This window comes from Trachypithecus francoisi, unplaced genomic scaffold, assembly GCF_009764315.1.
Source record: "Trachypithecus francoisi isolate TF-2019V2 unplaced genomic scaffold, Tfra_2.0 Lachesis_group15, whole genome shotgun sequence".
In the NCBI taxonomy this organism is placed as follows: domain Eukaryota; kingdom Metazoa; phylum Chordata; class Mammalia; order Primates; family Cercopithecidae; genus Trachypithecus; species Trachypithecus francoisi.
This window is the reverse complement of record NW_022681460.1, coordinates 81,416,149-81,433,394: the sequence shown is the minus strand read 5'-3', so window position 1 is coordinate 81,433,394 and position 17,246 is coordinate 81,416,149. Positions and strand designations below refer to the sequence as shown.

Below are 17,246 nucleotides of genomic sequence, written 5' to 3'. Positions count from 1 at the left end.
CTTCTACAAATACAGGTCGAATATCCTTATCCAAAATGCTTGAGACAAAAAGCGTTTCAGATTTCTTTGGATTTTGTATATATGCATTCTATTTACTGGTTCAACATTCCTAATCTAAAATTCAAAATCCAAAATACTCCAATGAGCATTTCCTTTGAGCATAATCATGCTCAAAATGTTTTTGGATTCTTGACCATTTCGGATTTCAGATTAGGGATACTCACCATTTATTATAAATCCTACAAAAAAACAACTAATTATTCTTGCTTTAAAAAATCTTTTAAAGAGATTTTTTAGTAAGAGAAAAGCCTTCTATATCATGTTTACTATTTGCTGTGCTCTTCTTTATTGTAAATCAAAATGTCCACTTGGTATTTTTTTTTTAACACTTTCTTGTACAAATTCTTTCAGCTTTTGTACACCTCAAAAAGTTTTTATTTCACCTTCATTTTTGCAAGATATGTCTCCTTGCAAAAATGAAGGTGAAATAGAAACTTTTTGAGGACAGAGAATTTTAGGTTGACAATTTTTTTTATTCAGTATTTTGAAATATTGTTCCATTGTCTTTTAGCTAGAATAGTTTCTGATGAGAAGTCTGCTAGCATTATTCTCCCACATAAAAAGTCTTTATTTTCTCTGGCTGCTTTTAAGATTTTCAATTTATCCTTCATTTTCAGCAACTGTAGTATGATTTTGTTCATATTTCTTCTGTTTATGACCTGTTGAGCTTTCCTGATCTGTGGGTATTTTGTTTCCACACAGTCTACAAAGTTTTTAGTCATTATTTCTTCCAATGTATTCTGTCCCCATTCCTCAGGTTTCAAGTACACATAAGTTAAAATGCCTAATATTGTCCTATAGGTCATTGGTGTTCTCTTCTTCCTTCTCTCCAACTCCTATTCCAAAGGCCTTTTTTAGTGGTATGCTATTAAATAAACTCTCCAGCGAGGATAGGGTAGTACAAACAAAAAGCCTAGTCCAGTGTTTACCAACTTCCATGACATAAGTATTCATATAAATAGCCAATTTTAAGTTACTAATGGTTTAACAACCAATTTACAAAATTCCCTAATATTTAACGATCATAAACCTGGACAGGCCATGTCAGCCCACCACTGATTTTTTGTGTTTGATTTGAATAATTTATATTGCTATTTCTTCACGTTTACTGATAATTTTAATGCATTGTCCAGTATGCTAACTGCAGTCAATTAAAAATTTTGAATACTGTATTTTTTTAATCTGTAGAAGTATGATTTGGTCTTTGAAAATATGTTCTATTTCTTTCTTTTACACCTTCTTTATGTTTTCCTGTTCCTCTCCTAGAGTCTGTTTCTATTGATTGACTCATCTTTTGGTAATGGGTCAGGTTATCTTTCTTTTTTTAAATGCCTGGTAGATTTGATTGAATATCTGACATTATAAATTTTATATTGTTGGTGGCTGGATTTTGTTGGCAATCCTTTAAATATTGCTGGGCTTTGCTCTGGGATACACTGAAATTACTTCAACCAGTATAATCCATTTAAGGCTTTTTTTTTTTTTTTTTTTTTGAGATGGAGTCTCACTCTGTCACCCAGGCTAGAGTCAGTGGTGCAATCTTGGCTCACTGTAACCTACACCTCCCAGCTTCAAGTGATTCTCCTGTCTCAGCCTCCCAAGTAACTGGGACTACAGGTGCCTGCCACCACACTCGGCTAATTTTTTTTTTTTTGTATTTTTAGTAGAGACAGGGTTGCACTATGTTGGTCAGGCTGGTCTCGAACTCCTGACCTTGTGATCCGCCCATCTCAGCCTCCCAAAGTGCTGGGATTACAGGCGTGAGCCACCAAACCCAGCCCATTTAAGACTTTTTAAATTTAGTTACCCCCTGAAAACATTGGGGTTCTAAATTTGTTTTTGACAGAGCCAAAGGTAATTACAGATTTATAAGCTAAATCCAGGCCAGCACTTATATAGGTGAATGAACACATGAAGGATATTATTAATACCTAGGAAACTGTGAAGATTTTCTACCCTTTTAAAATCAATTCAGTGCACAATACAAAAAGTTTTAGAAAATGTAATTCATAAGATGAAGAAGATATCACCTCTACAAAAGAACTATTATAAAAATAAAGTGAGAGAAGATAAAATCAAGATAATACAATATACACAATAAAAGTGAGCAAAATATGGCTTAACTTTCCCCTTTTAAAAGAATGCATATGCAACTCCAAAAATCGTTATAGCTACAATTTGAGTACTTACTCTTAGCAATTCATATTTATTTGTTCCAGTTACTATTCCTGAGTATCAAACCACTCCAGACTTAGCAGTGTAAAATAATAAGCAGTTTATTATGCTCTGAGCCCACTATATTCTCTGTATTTATCAAGCCCCTCTTATCTAATTCCTGATACTTTGATCCCACAATCCATCACTTCAATCATCACCCGCCATTTTCATGTACTTCCTATCCATCACACTTGTCTGGTAAAACTGCAGGCACTGTTCAAATTTAGTGAACTTTATTTCCATAACTATAATCAGGCTATTGAATACTGCTGGAAAAACCTGAACCACTTCAAACACGGTGTATTAGTTCATTTTCATGCTGCTGATAAAGACATAACTGACACTAGGCAATTTACAAATGAAAGAGGTTTAATGGACTTAAAGTTCCACATGGTCGAGGCCTCACAATCATGGTGGAAGGCAAGGTGGAGCAAGTCACATCTTACATGGATGGCGGCAGGCAGAGAGAGCTTGTGCAGGGAAACTCCAATTTTTAAAACCATCAGATCTCATGAGACTTATTCACTATGACGAGAACAGCAGAGGAAAGACCTGCCCCCATGATTCAATTACCTCTCACTGGGTTCCTCCCATGACACATGGGAATTGTGAAAGTTACAATTCAAGATAAGATTTGGGTGGGGACACAGCCAAACCATATCACATGTTAACCTTTCTACCAGCATTCTACCAAAAAGCCTTGCTTGCTACCATACTACTAATAAACTTTTAAATACCTTTTTGATAAGCAAAAATATCTTGGTATTCCAATCTGAATCTCTTTTAAAATATTACTACATTTTATTAGTCAATGTTATTTTCTCTTGTATCTGGTTTTATTTTTTCATTCCTTTTGCTCACTTAGCTCATTCCTTTTGCTCATCTTAATATTTATGGAATCAATTTATGCAACTTCCTTACAAGTTAACAATAGGGATGAAACTTACTCATAAGGTTGTTACAAGGATTATAGGATAATTATAAAATACTCAGAAGGTCCTTCTGATTCCACATTATGTAGTTGCTCAATAAATATTAGCAATTATTATCAGTAGCTATATGTAAGAGCAATAATGCTATGACTATAAAAATACTACATACTTTTCTCAGTGAACTGGCTTATAGCCAGGTTTGGTTTTTGACAAAAAAGTATCTTATACATCAGATTTATTCATTCATTCAACAAATACTCATTGAGTCTTCTGTGTGCAGGCAGAAAATGCTGTCTTCATTTGGGAGGTCTTTTATCCCTTTTAAGAACAGAATATCTTTATACACTGGAAGGTTAAACCAGCCAGTCATTTTTATTGTCTTATGGAAATACCTGCCTATTAGATTTTTACATTTAAGTTTTTGAGTTACCTGAAACGTAATTTTTAGTTTGTGAGATAAAATTCCGTCCCTCAAAGTTTCGCTCGTCACCCAGGCTGGAGTGCAGTGGCATGATCTCAGCTCACTGAAACCTCTACCTCCTGGGTTCAAGTGATTCTCGTGTCTCAGCCACCCAAGTAGCTGGGATTACAGGTATACAGCATCATGCCTGGCTAATTTTTTGTATTTTTAGTAGAGACTGGGTTTCAACATGTTGGCCAGGCTGGTCTTGAACTGCTAGCCTCAAGTGATCTGCCTGCCTTGGCCTCCTAAAATGCTAGGACTACAGGTGTGAGCCACTGTGCCTGGCCTTTTGTTTTAAATATTTCAGTTAATCTTCCTGTTGTATTTTTCTGCATTAACTTTAGCCTAATTTTGCAACTAAATAAATCATCCACTGGAAACTATTACAATTGGATTAAAACTAAAAATTAATCTGGAAACACCTGGTATATATAAAGTGCAACCTATCTGTAACACCTACTAATAAATTTTTTCTATTTGAATCTGTACTTTTGGAAATTTTACTTTTAAGATCTTTCAGGACTTTTGTAGTTTCTATGTATGTAGTATCTATCTGTATTTTTGTATTTTTCTCCAATATTTTCTTATTGTTTCTAGCTATAATCGTTAATTTTATGTACTTATTTTGTTGACACAGGTTGATTCACATAGGTTTTCTAATATTAGCATTCAAACCATCAATAATGATCATTTGTTCTCCTCACTAAGCATCATATTTGCCCACACTGTACACTATGCACTGGCATAACAGGGAGTCAGTATAGTTGTTATGAACTGTACTGTACAAGCTATAGAATCAGTAGGATCTGGATTCACTATTATTAGTTATATGATCCTGGGTACATTTCTTAACCTCTGTGCCTCATTTTATAGGATGTGTGTGAGAATTAGATGAGTTAATACATGTAAAACACTTATGGTGCCTGCTATGCAACAAATATGGACAAATACCTATTGAAAAAAAGCTATCATATCTTCATGTTTCATGTCTTAATATATTTACTTCAAGATTATTAAACACTTATGATGAAAAGACATCTTCCCTTGCAGGTCCTGATTTTAAAGGAAGAACCTATAGGCTAAGTGTCCCCCTTTTCAAGGGGACCCACAGAAAACTATTGAAATCATACATAATATACCATGTATATGTATGGATTTGCATTTTCCTAGAACCCCACAGTGTGTTCTAGGTTTGGTGCTCACATGTATGGCTTTCACATACATGAACACAAAATGTTCTAAAAAATCCATTACCATCCTATTCCCAATTAAAATACAACAGCTTTTTTCCTTGTTATTTTTATATTATATGGTTTTTATTCAATTTATTTGCACTAACTTGTTAATATTAACTGATATCCAATTATGAAGCTATTCTTGAGTTCTTCGAGGGAACTATATGGCTGAGACAGATTATTAACATGATTAATTTCAATGTGTTCATATATTTACATAGCGATTTTGTTCTCTTAAAACACATTCATAAATGAGACAGCTATAAGTTTTTCTTCAGAAAGAAAAACATAGACAACTGTCTATATTTTTGCACATTTTTACTTTTAAACTTTATGTCATTTTGTTTAATGTGTGAATCTTGCAAGCAAAATACCTGATATTTTATTTTATTTATTATGACTATTATTTTTGAGACAGGATCTCGCTCTATCACTCCGGTAAGAATGCAGTGGCATGATCATGGCTCACTGCAGCCTCAACCTCCCAGCTCAAGCAATCCTCCCACCTCAGCCTCCCGAGTAGCTAGGACTACAAGCGCATGCCACCATGCCCAGGTAAGTTTTCATTTTTTGAGAGATGGGATCTTACTACATTGCCCAGGCTAGTCTTGAACTCCTGCACTGAAGCAATTTCTCCCACCTTGGATTTCCAAAGCGTTGGGATTACAGACATGAGCTACCACGCCTGGTCCTGATTACTTTAAAAGTCTATTTTTGAATCTGCTTTCAAAAATAGGAAGCTTAAACTATTTACATGTATTGTCATGACTGAGTTTGCTCTTAAATTTCTTATTATATTCTTTTAAAAAATCTCATTTAATTTTTTTAATTCAGACGACTTAGAAAGTGTAATAATCTATTTTATATATATCACTTGTTTTATTTATTTCAAACTCTAGGATGAAATAATAACTTTTGACTACACGCTATAGTTAAGAATAATGGTTACGTGACTTTTTCTTCCTAAGTTAAGATGCTTTGCTTAATCTTTGAAAACAATTTGGTTCTGTTCTCTCACATTATCATAGACACATATCTAATGTAAAATCTTCAGGAATTATTCTGGACATATATAATAATTAAGAAAGTTCTACATATTTAACTGATTCCAAAGTTCATCCAATGTATTTTTGGTTCATAAATTTTCCACTAAAATTTTTTTAACTGATACATAATAGTTGTACATATTTTGGGGGTACATGTGATATTCTGACACTGTATATAGTATATAATGATCACATCAGAGCATCTGACATACCCATTACTCCAAGCATTTATCTTTTATGTTGGGAACATAAATCTTTTCTTCTGGCTATTTTGAAATATACAATAAATTATTAACTGTAATTTCCCTACTGTAATACTAACTACTAGAATTTATTCCTTCCAACTGTATATTTATACTCCTTAACCAACTTCTCTTCATCCCTCCCTCTAAGATCTTAAGATGTTCTATTCTTAAATTCTTAACTTTGATTCTTATCTAGAAATGGTACTACATCTTTAATAAATCTTAAATCTTTGTTTTTTTTTCAGGGAGGGAACACTGATAATATTTCGCTAATAATGCATGTATGTTTACAACTACCATCAAAAATGACTAACAACTTAGGTGACTAGATTCCTCAGGCTACAATTTTTCCCTTAATGCTCTAAATATTTCTCCATTGTCTTTTGGATTTAGTGTTTTTACAGAGAAGTCTGAAATGTATTATATGTTTTTCTGTTTAAGTGTTTGTAATATTTATTTTACTCTTAAGATAAAAACAAAAGAATGTTTCTAGATATAGTTCTCATCTCGTAAGTTTTGCCTGGAATGCAAGATGGACTCATCTCTTCAGAAATCTCAGCAAGGTTTCTTCGTCATGCTTGTTATTGTTGCTGCTCCACTAGTGCTGTCTGGGAATACTTATTTGTGGGTCAAATATTTTCCTATGTCCTCATTCTTTATTTCTTTCATTTTAGTTTTGGTCATTTCTTCTCACCTCGAATTTGTCTCCCACTTCACTGATTAGATTTTTCAAACATAGTGTCAATTCTATCATTTTAGGCCTGAGATATAGTCTTAAGGAAGCAACTGAAGAAAGAACATGTACTTTTAAAATTGCAGAGACTGCGGTCTTAAATCCCGGTTATCCTATTTTTGACTATATGACCTAAGGAAATCACTTAACATGTCCGTTTATAAAATTTCTCATGTGCAAAAAAAGAGTCCCAATGCCTATCTTGCAAGATTAACATTAAGATTTAGAAATAATATTTGTAAAACTCTTATTATTGTGCCTTATATATAATTGGAACATAAGATGAACCTGCCATTATGAATCCTTATTTTGACTTTTTTCCTTGCTTAATTTTATTTCAGACTGCTCCCTTTCTCATCTCAGCCTGTTTTGTATGTAGGATTCCCTGTTCTTCTTTCAAGAAGAGGTCCTATCTCTTCAAATTTCATTAAAATAGGTAATATTGGGTGGTGGTTAAGGCAGTGGATTCTGCACTCCCACTCTGTGTTTGAATCCTGGTTCTACCATTTACAATGTAACTTTCAGCAAGTTTCTTAACTTCTATGATGTAGTTTTCTCCTCCGAAGAAATGAAACCCCATAAGTTCGTCGTTTGTACTAAATGACTGAATATATATAAAGTGTTTAGAAGAGTGCCTAAAGATAGAAAGCATTCAGGCATCTAGCAAATGAAAGCAGGTATTATTCTTTTACTTCCTAAAGTTAATCATGTCAAAAATATTTTGTTTTCCTCTAAGTCCTCTAGAAATATTCCCCTTCTTTTGAGCTGGGAAATCTCTTTCCAAATATCTGTTTCTAGTGTACTTATTTCTGAAAGAAAAGAAGCCTAGTCAGGCCTGCTGTTTGCAAAGAGAGGCTGGGTAAATTATGTTTAGTCATTTCACACTTATGTGCCCCTCAACATTTAAACTGGACTTTAGGTAAATGGAAATAACCTCTGCCCATTCTGATTATCCATTTAATTTAAACCTTGGTCTAAATCAGTTTAGATTCAGTCTTGTTCATGGCTCACAACTCCCAGTTCTTTAATACTGAGAGACAATATGAGGTTCTTCTCTGAGCATAAAACATCTCTGCAGACAACTGTTTCCAGGGTTCCTTTTGCTTTTGCCCAACATAAACCACTCCATCTGAGGGGAAGGCATATACCAATAAGCACTGTTTCATCCTCCATGTCACTATTCCCTACCATATTGTGCACCAGCACCACCGGAAAAAGCACATGCTATTTCAGAGCAGCATTCACTATGGAAGTGCTAATCTGTCCCATTCTGTCAGTTGGAAATTTTTGTGCAGTAGTATACCAGTGTATATACTATGAACCCTCACATGTGTGCAGCTGGATTTTGGCCTGTGTTAGTACTTATTTTTGCCTCACTTCAGAATTTATACTGTTACATTGACAGCTGCCAGACAGAATACTAAAATAAATAGGTCTTAAGAAAAAATGGGGTAAATCTTACAACAAGCAAAATGTAGGATGTATAACTCATCATAAAACTCCTGCCAAAAAAAAACTACATTATTATTTACACTAGAACCTATTTCTTTTTCTGTGAGGACAGAAGAGATAACAGTCAAAGTAGTAAAAAGCACAATTGAAGTAGCGAGATAGGTATAAAGGGTGTAGAGTACATTTAACTGTGGATGCCAATACAGACTCTTTGTGATTCCAAGGGGATCAGGTTGTAGTTAGTTGCTGATTTGCTTAGTCTTTACTTTAAGCACTGTATTTTTAATCCCTTAAAGTGTGCTGCCAAAAATTCTATCATTTGAAAGTGTGTCTCAAACATAAAAGGATAATTATTGCCTTAAGGCCATTGATTTCTCCCGGTTCTGTCGGGTAGAATCACACAGAAAAAGTTTAAATAAGCACAAGCTACTCAGTATCAGAAGTTAAGATACTACTTCCTAAGTTCTTCACAATTATGGGTTAAAAATATTTTCTTCAAAATGGTATCATGGCTAGTTTGGAGTTTCCCCACTATCTCCGGTCACTCTTCCCACTGTGTGTGTGTTCTTCCTGTAGGACAGCACTCAAGAATGAACTCAATACTTCCACAGTGATGTTGATTCTAATGTAAACTTTATTTTACCATGTGTTATTGACCATGACATAGTGTTACTGTTTTTAATTTTCAAAACTCCTTAGAATTTTAACATGAAATGCAGTCATATCTGCATTTTATGCAGATATGTAAATCACCATTACCCAATGATCATTTACTTACTGAGATGTTTTCTCCAGACTTGACAAGTTTTTTCTTCAGTTTTTTCTTTTCACGCATTAGATCACTGTGAGTCTTAAGCAATTCTTCAAAGCGAACTTTGGTTTTTACTTTTGCTTCACTCTCAGCTACAAAAGACAGAGTCATGTCATTTTGTAAACGACTCTATTGTAACACATAACCTACACTACTATTATGTTAAGAAATAAAGTCTTGTAAATACCAGCATGAGTTCTCTAGCTATGTTAGAAAAACTCACCAGTCTTTCCTTCTTAAAATACTTTTTATTTTGACTTTAGTGATCACAACATTCACCGGTATCCCTCTGACCTTTTTGGCCACTCTAAAAGTCTCCTTCGCTAACTTTTTATTTCTGATAAACAGTAGCATCTACCACTGTTAGTTACATGTTATGTGGCTTTAGACAAGTTACTTAACATCTCTGAACTTAATTTTCCTTATCTGTAAAATCACAATTATCTTATGTCAAAGATCATTTTGCAGGAAAAATGGCTAAGGTCTGCCTAGCCTGTAATCAGTATTCCACAAACATTAACAGGTTTTTCCTTTAAAACATCAATAAGATAATGCTTAAGCCCCTGAAAATTTCTCATTTCATTTAGGATAAAATAAGTATTTTATATGCCCTACAGGGTTCCATATCCCCTGATCTATCTCTAGGGCTTCAAGTCAAGACAAATACCCTCTCAGATGCCTATGTTCTAGCTATAATACCCTTCCTTTAGCTCCTCTGTCACAGCAAGCTCCTTCCCACATGAAGCTGTTTCTGAGGCAAACTTCCTCTAACTCCTCACCTGGCTGGTGTTAACCTGTCTTTAGTTTAAATGCTGTCTGTAAATAAAACATCTCCTGACAAACTCATCTAAATTTTCATCTTTCTCACATAGCGGGTTGTTCTCTTCCTTCGCAGCACTTAACCCAAATGGAAATTGTTTAATTCTTAGAAACATATTGTCTGTTTCCCCCATAACTACATCCCTAGCAACAATTATGAGGTCTGACATAGTGTACATACTCAGTCATTATGTTTTGAATTAATAAACGCTGAATGAATGGGTGCTCTAGAGCAAGTGTTGGCAAACTATGGGCTGCAGGCTAGTCACTTGTTTTTGTAAAGGTTTATTGAAATCAGACATGCCCATTTGATTAAGAATTGTTATAACTGCCTTCATGCTTTAAAAGAGAGAGAGACACAGAGTTGAGTAGTTATAGCAGAGACTAAGACTAAAATATTTACCAGCTGGGCCTTTTAGAAAAGATTGCCAATGCTTGTGGTTGAGTAAAACATTCAATTTTGATGATAAAAAGTAAAAACTAACCCTATGTTGTAATCATTATTTACCTTGTCCAGCTGAGTCCCAAACTACCATCCATTAAATACATACTAACCTTAATTACAACATTAAATAGAAAACTGAATACAAAACCAGTAAGTGTCTCTAAATGTAGTACATTTGGTAAATGACATCTAATGTATTCATTGACCTGTTAAAGAATCCCTTAAAATAAACCAAACTTAAAAGTAAATGTATAAAATATAAATTTTATACATAAATTTCATGAAAGTCTTACCAGTAGGCATCTCTCAGCTTTATGCAGAGGACTGAGAATGTAAAGCATTGACTCAATCAGGATCCTATTGAAACAAAGACGATGTATTTGTAATATGGAACTTCCAAATAAAAATTATAAAACATTCTTCACACAAGATCGTGCCATTGTATGTCCACTACTTCATTAAGTGTATAATAATAAATCAGGCCAGGCGCGGTGGCTCAAGCCTGTAATCCCAGCACTTTGGGAGGCTGAGACGGGCGGATCACGAGGTCAGGAGATCGAGACCATCCTGGCTAACACGGTGAAACCCCGTCTCTACTAAAAATACAAAAAAACTAGCCGGGCGAGGTGGCGGGCGCCTGTAGTCCCAGCTACTCGGGAGGCTGAGGCAGGAGAATGGCGTAAACCCGGGAGGCGGAGCTTGCAGTGAGCTGAGATCTGGCCACTGCACTCCAGTCCGGGCGACAGAGCGAGACTCCGCCTCAAAAAAAAAAAAAAAAAAAATTAATAATAATAATAATAATAAATCAATGTTCCCTTATCCCAACCTTATGCAAATGACTTGGGTACATTTTAATCAGTTTAGGGCCCTAAAATCAAGGGAAACAAACTGGATCATATATGAATAAAGTATTTATATATTTGAAACCAACAAAAAAACATTTTGAAGGCAGTGAACGTCTAATGTGGTATGTTAATAAACGTTTGAAAATGTTTCAATATATTAATGAACATTTCAACACACTTTTAAGAAACCAAACTCCATCTCAGGATTGACTTTCCTAAGAGCATTCACTATTACATTAAAGCATGCTTGCGGGCAGCATACTCAAGACAGTGAATTTAAATACCTCTGTGTCTGCCATTGAAAGTTCTGCTACAATAGAGGACAGTACAAATAAGTGTACCATCTTTCTTTAATAAAACCTGGGTGTGTATTACTGTGTGTCAGAACTCAAAACCGTGTTTAAACTCAGTATGTATACTACTAAATTGCCCGTTTTATTAAAAAATGGGGGTGTATGTCTAAAATGAACATATTAATTCTCACATTAGAACACTTAGAACGTAATATGCATGTTACTGAGACTAAAACTGAAGAGTGTTTAAAAAAAAAAAAGAAGAAAAGCTGGTTCAGGGATTATTGGTCTGTTTGTTTTTGAGATGGAGTCTCCCTTTGTCCAGTGCAGTGGCATGATCTCGGCTCACTGCAACCTCCCAGGTTCAAGCGATTCTTCTGCCTCAGCCTCCCAAGTAGCTGGGATTACAGGTGTGTGCCACCACACCCAGCTGATTTTTGTATTTTTAGTAGAGACAGGGTTTCACCATGTTGGCCAGGCTGGTCTTGAACTTCTGACCTCATGTGATCTGCCCACCTCGGCCTCCCAAAGTGTTGGGATTACAGGTGTGAGCCACTACACTGGGTCCAAGGCTTTATTGGTTAATGCTCCAATTCCCTGGAGATCCACATTCATGTTCCTCTTGCAGAAATGTCTAAGAAATTATAAAAAGAAAGAAATGATTATGTAAACATACCTAACTATGTCAGTTAATTTAGGTAACGACCATGTGGTACCCAGACAAAACAGACATCACTAAATCCATGGAGTAAAAACTCCTATACTTTAGTGATAGGAGTCTGTATTTACTCCTTTTAGCAGTTATGAATCTAATAACTCGTCTTCTACTTTCTAGTCTATATCAAATTAGAAAGAGAAGCTGCAAAGGCAAGCACAATGACAGCATCCCTGAGAGCACGTAAGTAGAAAAATCATAAAACAAACAAAAATGTAATATTTATACTACTTGACAGTCATCTAACAGGCAGGGAAAAAGCTGAACAATATTATGACTATGATTCATCAAAAAAAAAGTCTGCCGGGCATGGTGATTCATGCCTGTAATCCCAATACTTTGGGAGGATGAGGCGGGCGGATCACTTGAGGTCAGGAGTTTGAGTCCTGTCTGGCCAACATGGTAAAACCCCATCTCTACTAAAAATACAAAAACTAGTCAGGCGTGGAGCTACTCGGGAGGCTGAGGCAGGAGAATCGCTTGAATCTGGGATGTGGAGGTTGCAGTAAGCCGAGACTGCACCAATGTGCTCCAGCCTGGGTGATGGAGTGAGATAATATTTTGGAAAGATTAAATAACTAATGAAGAGGCAGGAGAAAGAATCGGACATGATTCCCACGTTTCTAGAAGTAGAATAAGTAGGTTAGTAGTCTCATTAAACTGTAATATAATGCAGTATAGGAGAGCAGTTTAAAACCTATGTCCTAGAATTAGTTTCCATAGTCACTTGTGTGACTTTGCTTCCTCATCTGTAAAAACACTCTACTAGTGCCGACTCAAAGGGTTGTTGTAAGGGTTAAATGATTTACAACAGTACCTTAGACAGAAGCAGCAACAATAAATGTTAGCTATAATTATAAAAGGTACTTGTTAGGGTGCAGTCACTGAGCTTAGAGTGGGTCATGTTGAGTTGGGTATCTGAAGGGCACTGAGCAGCTACAAGCATCAGCTCCATTGTCAGACCCTTGGATCCAAATACCAGTTCTACCTGCCAGCAGATTCACTCTAGGGACATCAATTTCCTAATCTTTCACAATAATAAATCACTCACAGTGTTTTTATAAAGATGAAATGAGAACATGCAAGTAAAATACTTGGCACAATGCCTAGCACATGGTCAAACCCTTCAAAAATAACAATTGTTATTACTGTCATATGTGTGTGTCTGTGTTTATGTATATAATCATATAATGTTTGTTAGGCAATCTATTAATCCAGCAGGGAGACCCTAGGCTGAAGATTTGGGAGTTATGTATAAATATGATAGTTGCAAGAAAATAAAAAGCCAATGAGAATCCTGAGAGCCCACAATATAAAGTAAAATCAGGGAGACAGGTACAAAATTGGGAGACAGAAGCATTACAGAAGGAAACAGTTTTAAAGGAGATGTAGCCTACATACTGTGTGGCAACAAAAGAGGCTGGAGGTTTTGAAGAAAGTCCACTGAATCTGCAAGCAGGAAGTCACATGTGTCAAAGCTGTTTATGGAGGGGCAGAAACCTAGCAGGCTGGGGCTGAGGGATGAATGGAAGGTGACCCCTGTAGAAGGGACATGTAGACAATTCTTTACAGAATTCTTCCAACTGTCTTTCTATCACCCCTAAAGGCAGTGACATGAGACAGTAACTCTGGGACAAAAATACTGTGGAAGGATGATGCTGTTTGTTTTAAGATTGTTTCCATGCCACAATCACCTTTCCCTTTTAAAAAATAAATCATCATCTACACAGCAACTAGTGTCATTTTCTAAAATTCAAATGTGACGGTGTCATTTCTTTGCTTAAAATTCTTCACTAGCTCCCAATCACACACTGAAAAAAATATCAAGTCCTTACCATTGAGGTCCAAGGCCATTTATGAAATGTCCCCTTCACACTATACACTGTGTTCCAGCCATGTGAAACTACCTCCAGACCTTCACATGTGCCACGTCCTCTCTTGCTTTTGTATCATTACACATATATCCCCTCTCCTGAAAAATGTCCTTCCTCCTTTGTCATTCTAACGAACTCCTCATTATCCTCTGAAGGCAAGTATCTTCTCTAGAGAGCATTCGCACCTTGAAGGGCAGTGAAGCACTTCTCTTCTGTGCTCCCAGGGTGCTGAATCTTTGTAACTCCCTCTACCTCAGCCCTGAATTTTCATCCTGGTAAAATGTTCTGACTCCCACCAAACTGCTAGCTTTGGAGGCCACGCCAATGCTCTCTATAGTTATGTATCTGCCACTATGAAAGAAGAGAGAGGAGAAGAGAAGCGAAGCGACAAGAAGTAAAGCAAAGTGAAGCAGTAGCAATGGTCCTAGAGTAAAAAAACTCAGGTCTGAGCTCTAGTGTCACCACTTACTGATGTGGCCTTGGGTAAGCTACTTAATTTCTAATCCTTGGTTTTTCCTTGTCTGGGAATTTAAAATGGCACTTGTTTTAGTACTGCAAGGAGAAAATACCAAAAAGCAAAGTAATGAGTACACTGAAATAAAATTACTTTGTCCATTATTATTGTATTAAAAATAAGTAATTAATAAAATACATAAATCATAGATTTACTATTAATAGCTTAATACGCAACTGAATAAATACTAATATTATTTAATAACACAGCAAATACATTATAGAAATCATCTCTAATTTTCTTTTTTTTTTTGGAGACAGAGTCTTCCTCTGTTGCCCACGTTGGAGTGCAGTGGCACAATCTCAGCTCACTGCTGCCTCCGCCTCCTGGGATCAAGCAATTCCCCTGCCTCAATCTCCCTAGCAGCTGGGACTACAGGTATGCTCCACCACACCTGGCTAAGTTTTGTATTTTTAGTAGAGATGATCACCAACATTGGCCAGGCCTGGATACACCAACATTGGCCAGGCCTGGATACAGGTCAGGATACTGAACTCCTGACCTCAAGTGATCCACCCACTCTTGATCCTCCCAAAGTGCTAGGATTACAGGCGTGACACACTGCGCTCAGCCATCTCTAAATCTTAATGTGTACTATAGCAAACACATGATAGAATTAATGACTAATATTTAATTAGTAACATATCTGCGAAAATTCAGGTCGGACTTTAAAAGACATCTCCGAATCTTATATATTCCATTATTTTACAACTTCTCCCTCACAAACCCTTTCACAGGAGCTTCTAAGAGATACTATACAGGAAAATTAAATTGGCCGGGCGCGGTGGCTCAAGCCTGTAATCCCAGCACTTTGGGAGGCCGAGACGGGCGGATCACGAGGTCAGAACATGGAAACCATCCTGGCTAACACAGTGAAACCCTGTCTCTACTGAAAAATACAAAAAACTAGCCGGGCGAGGTGGTGGGCGCCTGTAGTCCCAGCTACTCCGGAGGCTGAGGCAGGAGAATGGCGTAAACCCGGGAGGCGGAGCTTGCAGTGAGCTGAGATCCGGCCACTGCAGTCCAGCCTGGGCGACAGAGCGAGACTCCGTCTCAAAAAAAAAAAAAAGAAAAAAAAAGAAAATTAAATGGATTACATTTCATCTCATTTTATTTTACAGACCACCTGATTATCAGCCAATATGTGACTCAATATCAACGGGAGAAAAAATTGAGAGGCTTGATAATTCCCTCTAACCAAATGTTATCGCAAGGGAAAAAAAGACAAACAAAAATCCTGTACACAAAGTTCAATGAATAGATCAACAAGATTCTTCATAAGTACACAAGATTCTAACTTCATAAATATTATTCTTCATAAACAAGATTCTAAGTATGGTTTAAAAACACTCTTGGTATTTTAATTTATTTCAAGCATTCTTTAAAAAATTTCCCAGAGTACTCATAAGAAGCAATCTTCCTCCTAATCCAAGCAATAACAGCAACTGCTAATGCAACAGGTGAAAAAACTGTTGGCATCTCTTTCTCAAAAGGGAAAAACTTTATTTTCACATTAGATGTTTTCACAGGAATGCCAAACGCAGCACAACCTTTGATAAGGATTCTTAAATAGTCTACATTTTTATTCTATTTTTATGCATCTCGAAACAATCCTATTAATAGAATTTGGCTCTTATAAGTTTAACAAATTGATCACCTTTTCTCAGACGTAATTAAGAAGGCTTTCACAGGTTGAAGATTCAGCCCCAGGATGACACTCTAAAAGGAAATAAACATACTCAGTACGCATCTGATTTAAAAGCATTTAAACAAGAATCGGGAGTAGGAAAGGCAAAGATTGAATTCCCTATCAGAACACCATGCTCAACTCTCCGGAGACACGGAGACTAGTGAAAGAAGCGGAAAAGTACGTTGAGGACTCCGGGAATTCGCATTCCTCCGGGACACCCGGCTCACGCTCCCCGGTCAGTCCGCGATCAGCCCCCTGCGCTCTCGGACTCCAGCAGCCCCAACACGCCGTCCCGGAGAGGGCCAGGCAGGCCGAGCACCTGGGCCCGCGCTCCTGCCACCAGCGAACCCACGAGGTACTCACGGAGAGGAGGAGTAGGCAGAACTGCCCGTCCCGCCCGAGCCGACACCCGGAACAGTGCAAATCGACTCCCCCGCGCCCAGCGGCGCGGGCGCGAAGTGAGGCGGCCACGAAGCCACCTTACCCGCCAGCGACCGGGGTTTGGGAGCAAGCCACGACTCGGTGCCGCAGTGCGGACAACTCGCGGCCTGCTGACGTCAGCGCCTGCCTACACCGCCGTTCCCATGGCGACCGACGCGTCTCGCGCTCTAGGCCCGGATCGCGGCCCCGGTCCCGCCCCCGCGCCGCCTCCGCCTCCGCCTCCGTCGGGGAGAAGGGGCCGCGCGGCGCCTGCACCGGAGCCCTCAGGCTGTTGGCGGGCGGGCGCTTCGGGGAACTTACGGGGCTCCAGCCTCCGAGGCCATGCGAGCGGGAAGAGTCTCCTCCGCTTGTAGCTGGAAGGGAGTCGGAAATGCGCGGGTGCCCCCGAAGAGCCTGAGTCTTCCCCGCCCTCACCT

At 37.5% G+C, this 17,246-nt stretch overlaps 1 protein-coding gene across 11 annotated transcripts in view; it reads right to left on the bottom strand.

Moving 5' to 3' along the window:
- Positions 1-16,963, bottom strand: part of AHI1 (Abelson helper integration site 1) — a 229,087-nt gene extending 212,124 nt beyond the window's left edge. For 8 of the 11 annotated variants that reach the window (XR_004442955.1, XR_004442957.1, XR_004442956.1 and 5 more), the window contains exons 1-4: positions 16,753-16,938; positions 16,357-16,418; positions 10,752-10,815; positions 9,162-9,286 (exon numbers count right to left, since the gene is read on the bottom strand). Coding sequence is in view for 7 of the 11 variants with exons in the window: in XM_033235378.1 (XP_033091269.1) it covers positions 9,162-9,286; positions 10,752-10,761 (135 nt within the window). In the remaining 4 variants the exon portion in view is untranslated. Of the gene's footprint in view, positions 1-9,161; positions 9,287-10,751; positions 10,816-16,356; positions 16,419-16,752 lie in introns of those variants that run through there. The other 3 variants (XM_033235379.1, XM_033235377.1, XM_033235383.1) reach the window with 3 other exon arrangements.
- Between the last annotated feature and the right edge of the window lie 283 nt (positions 16,964-17,246).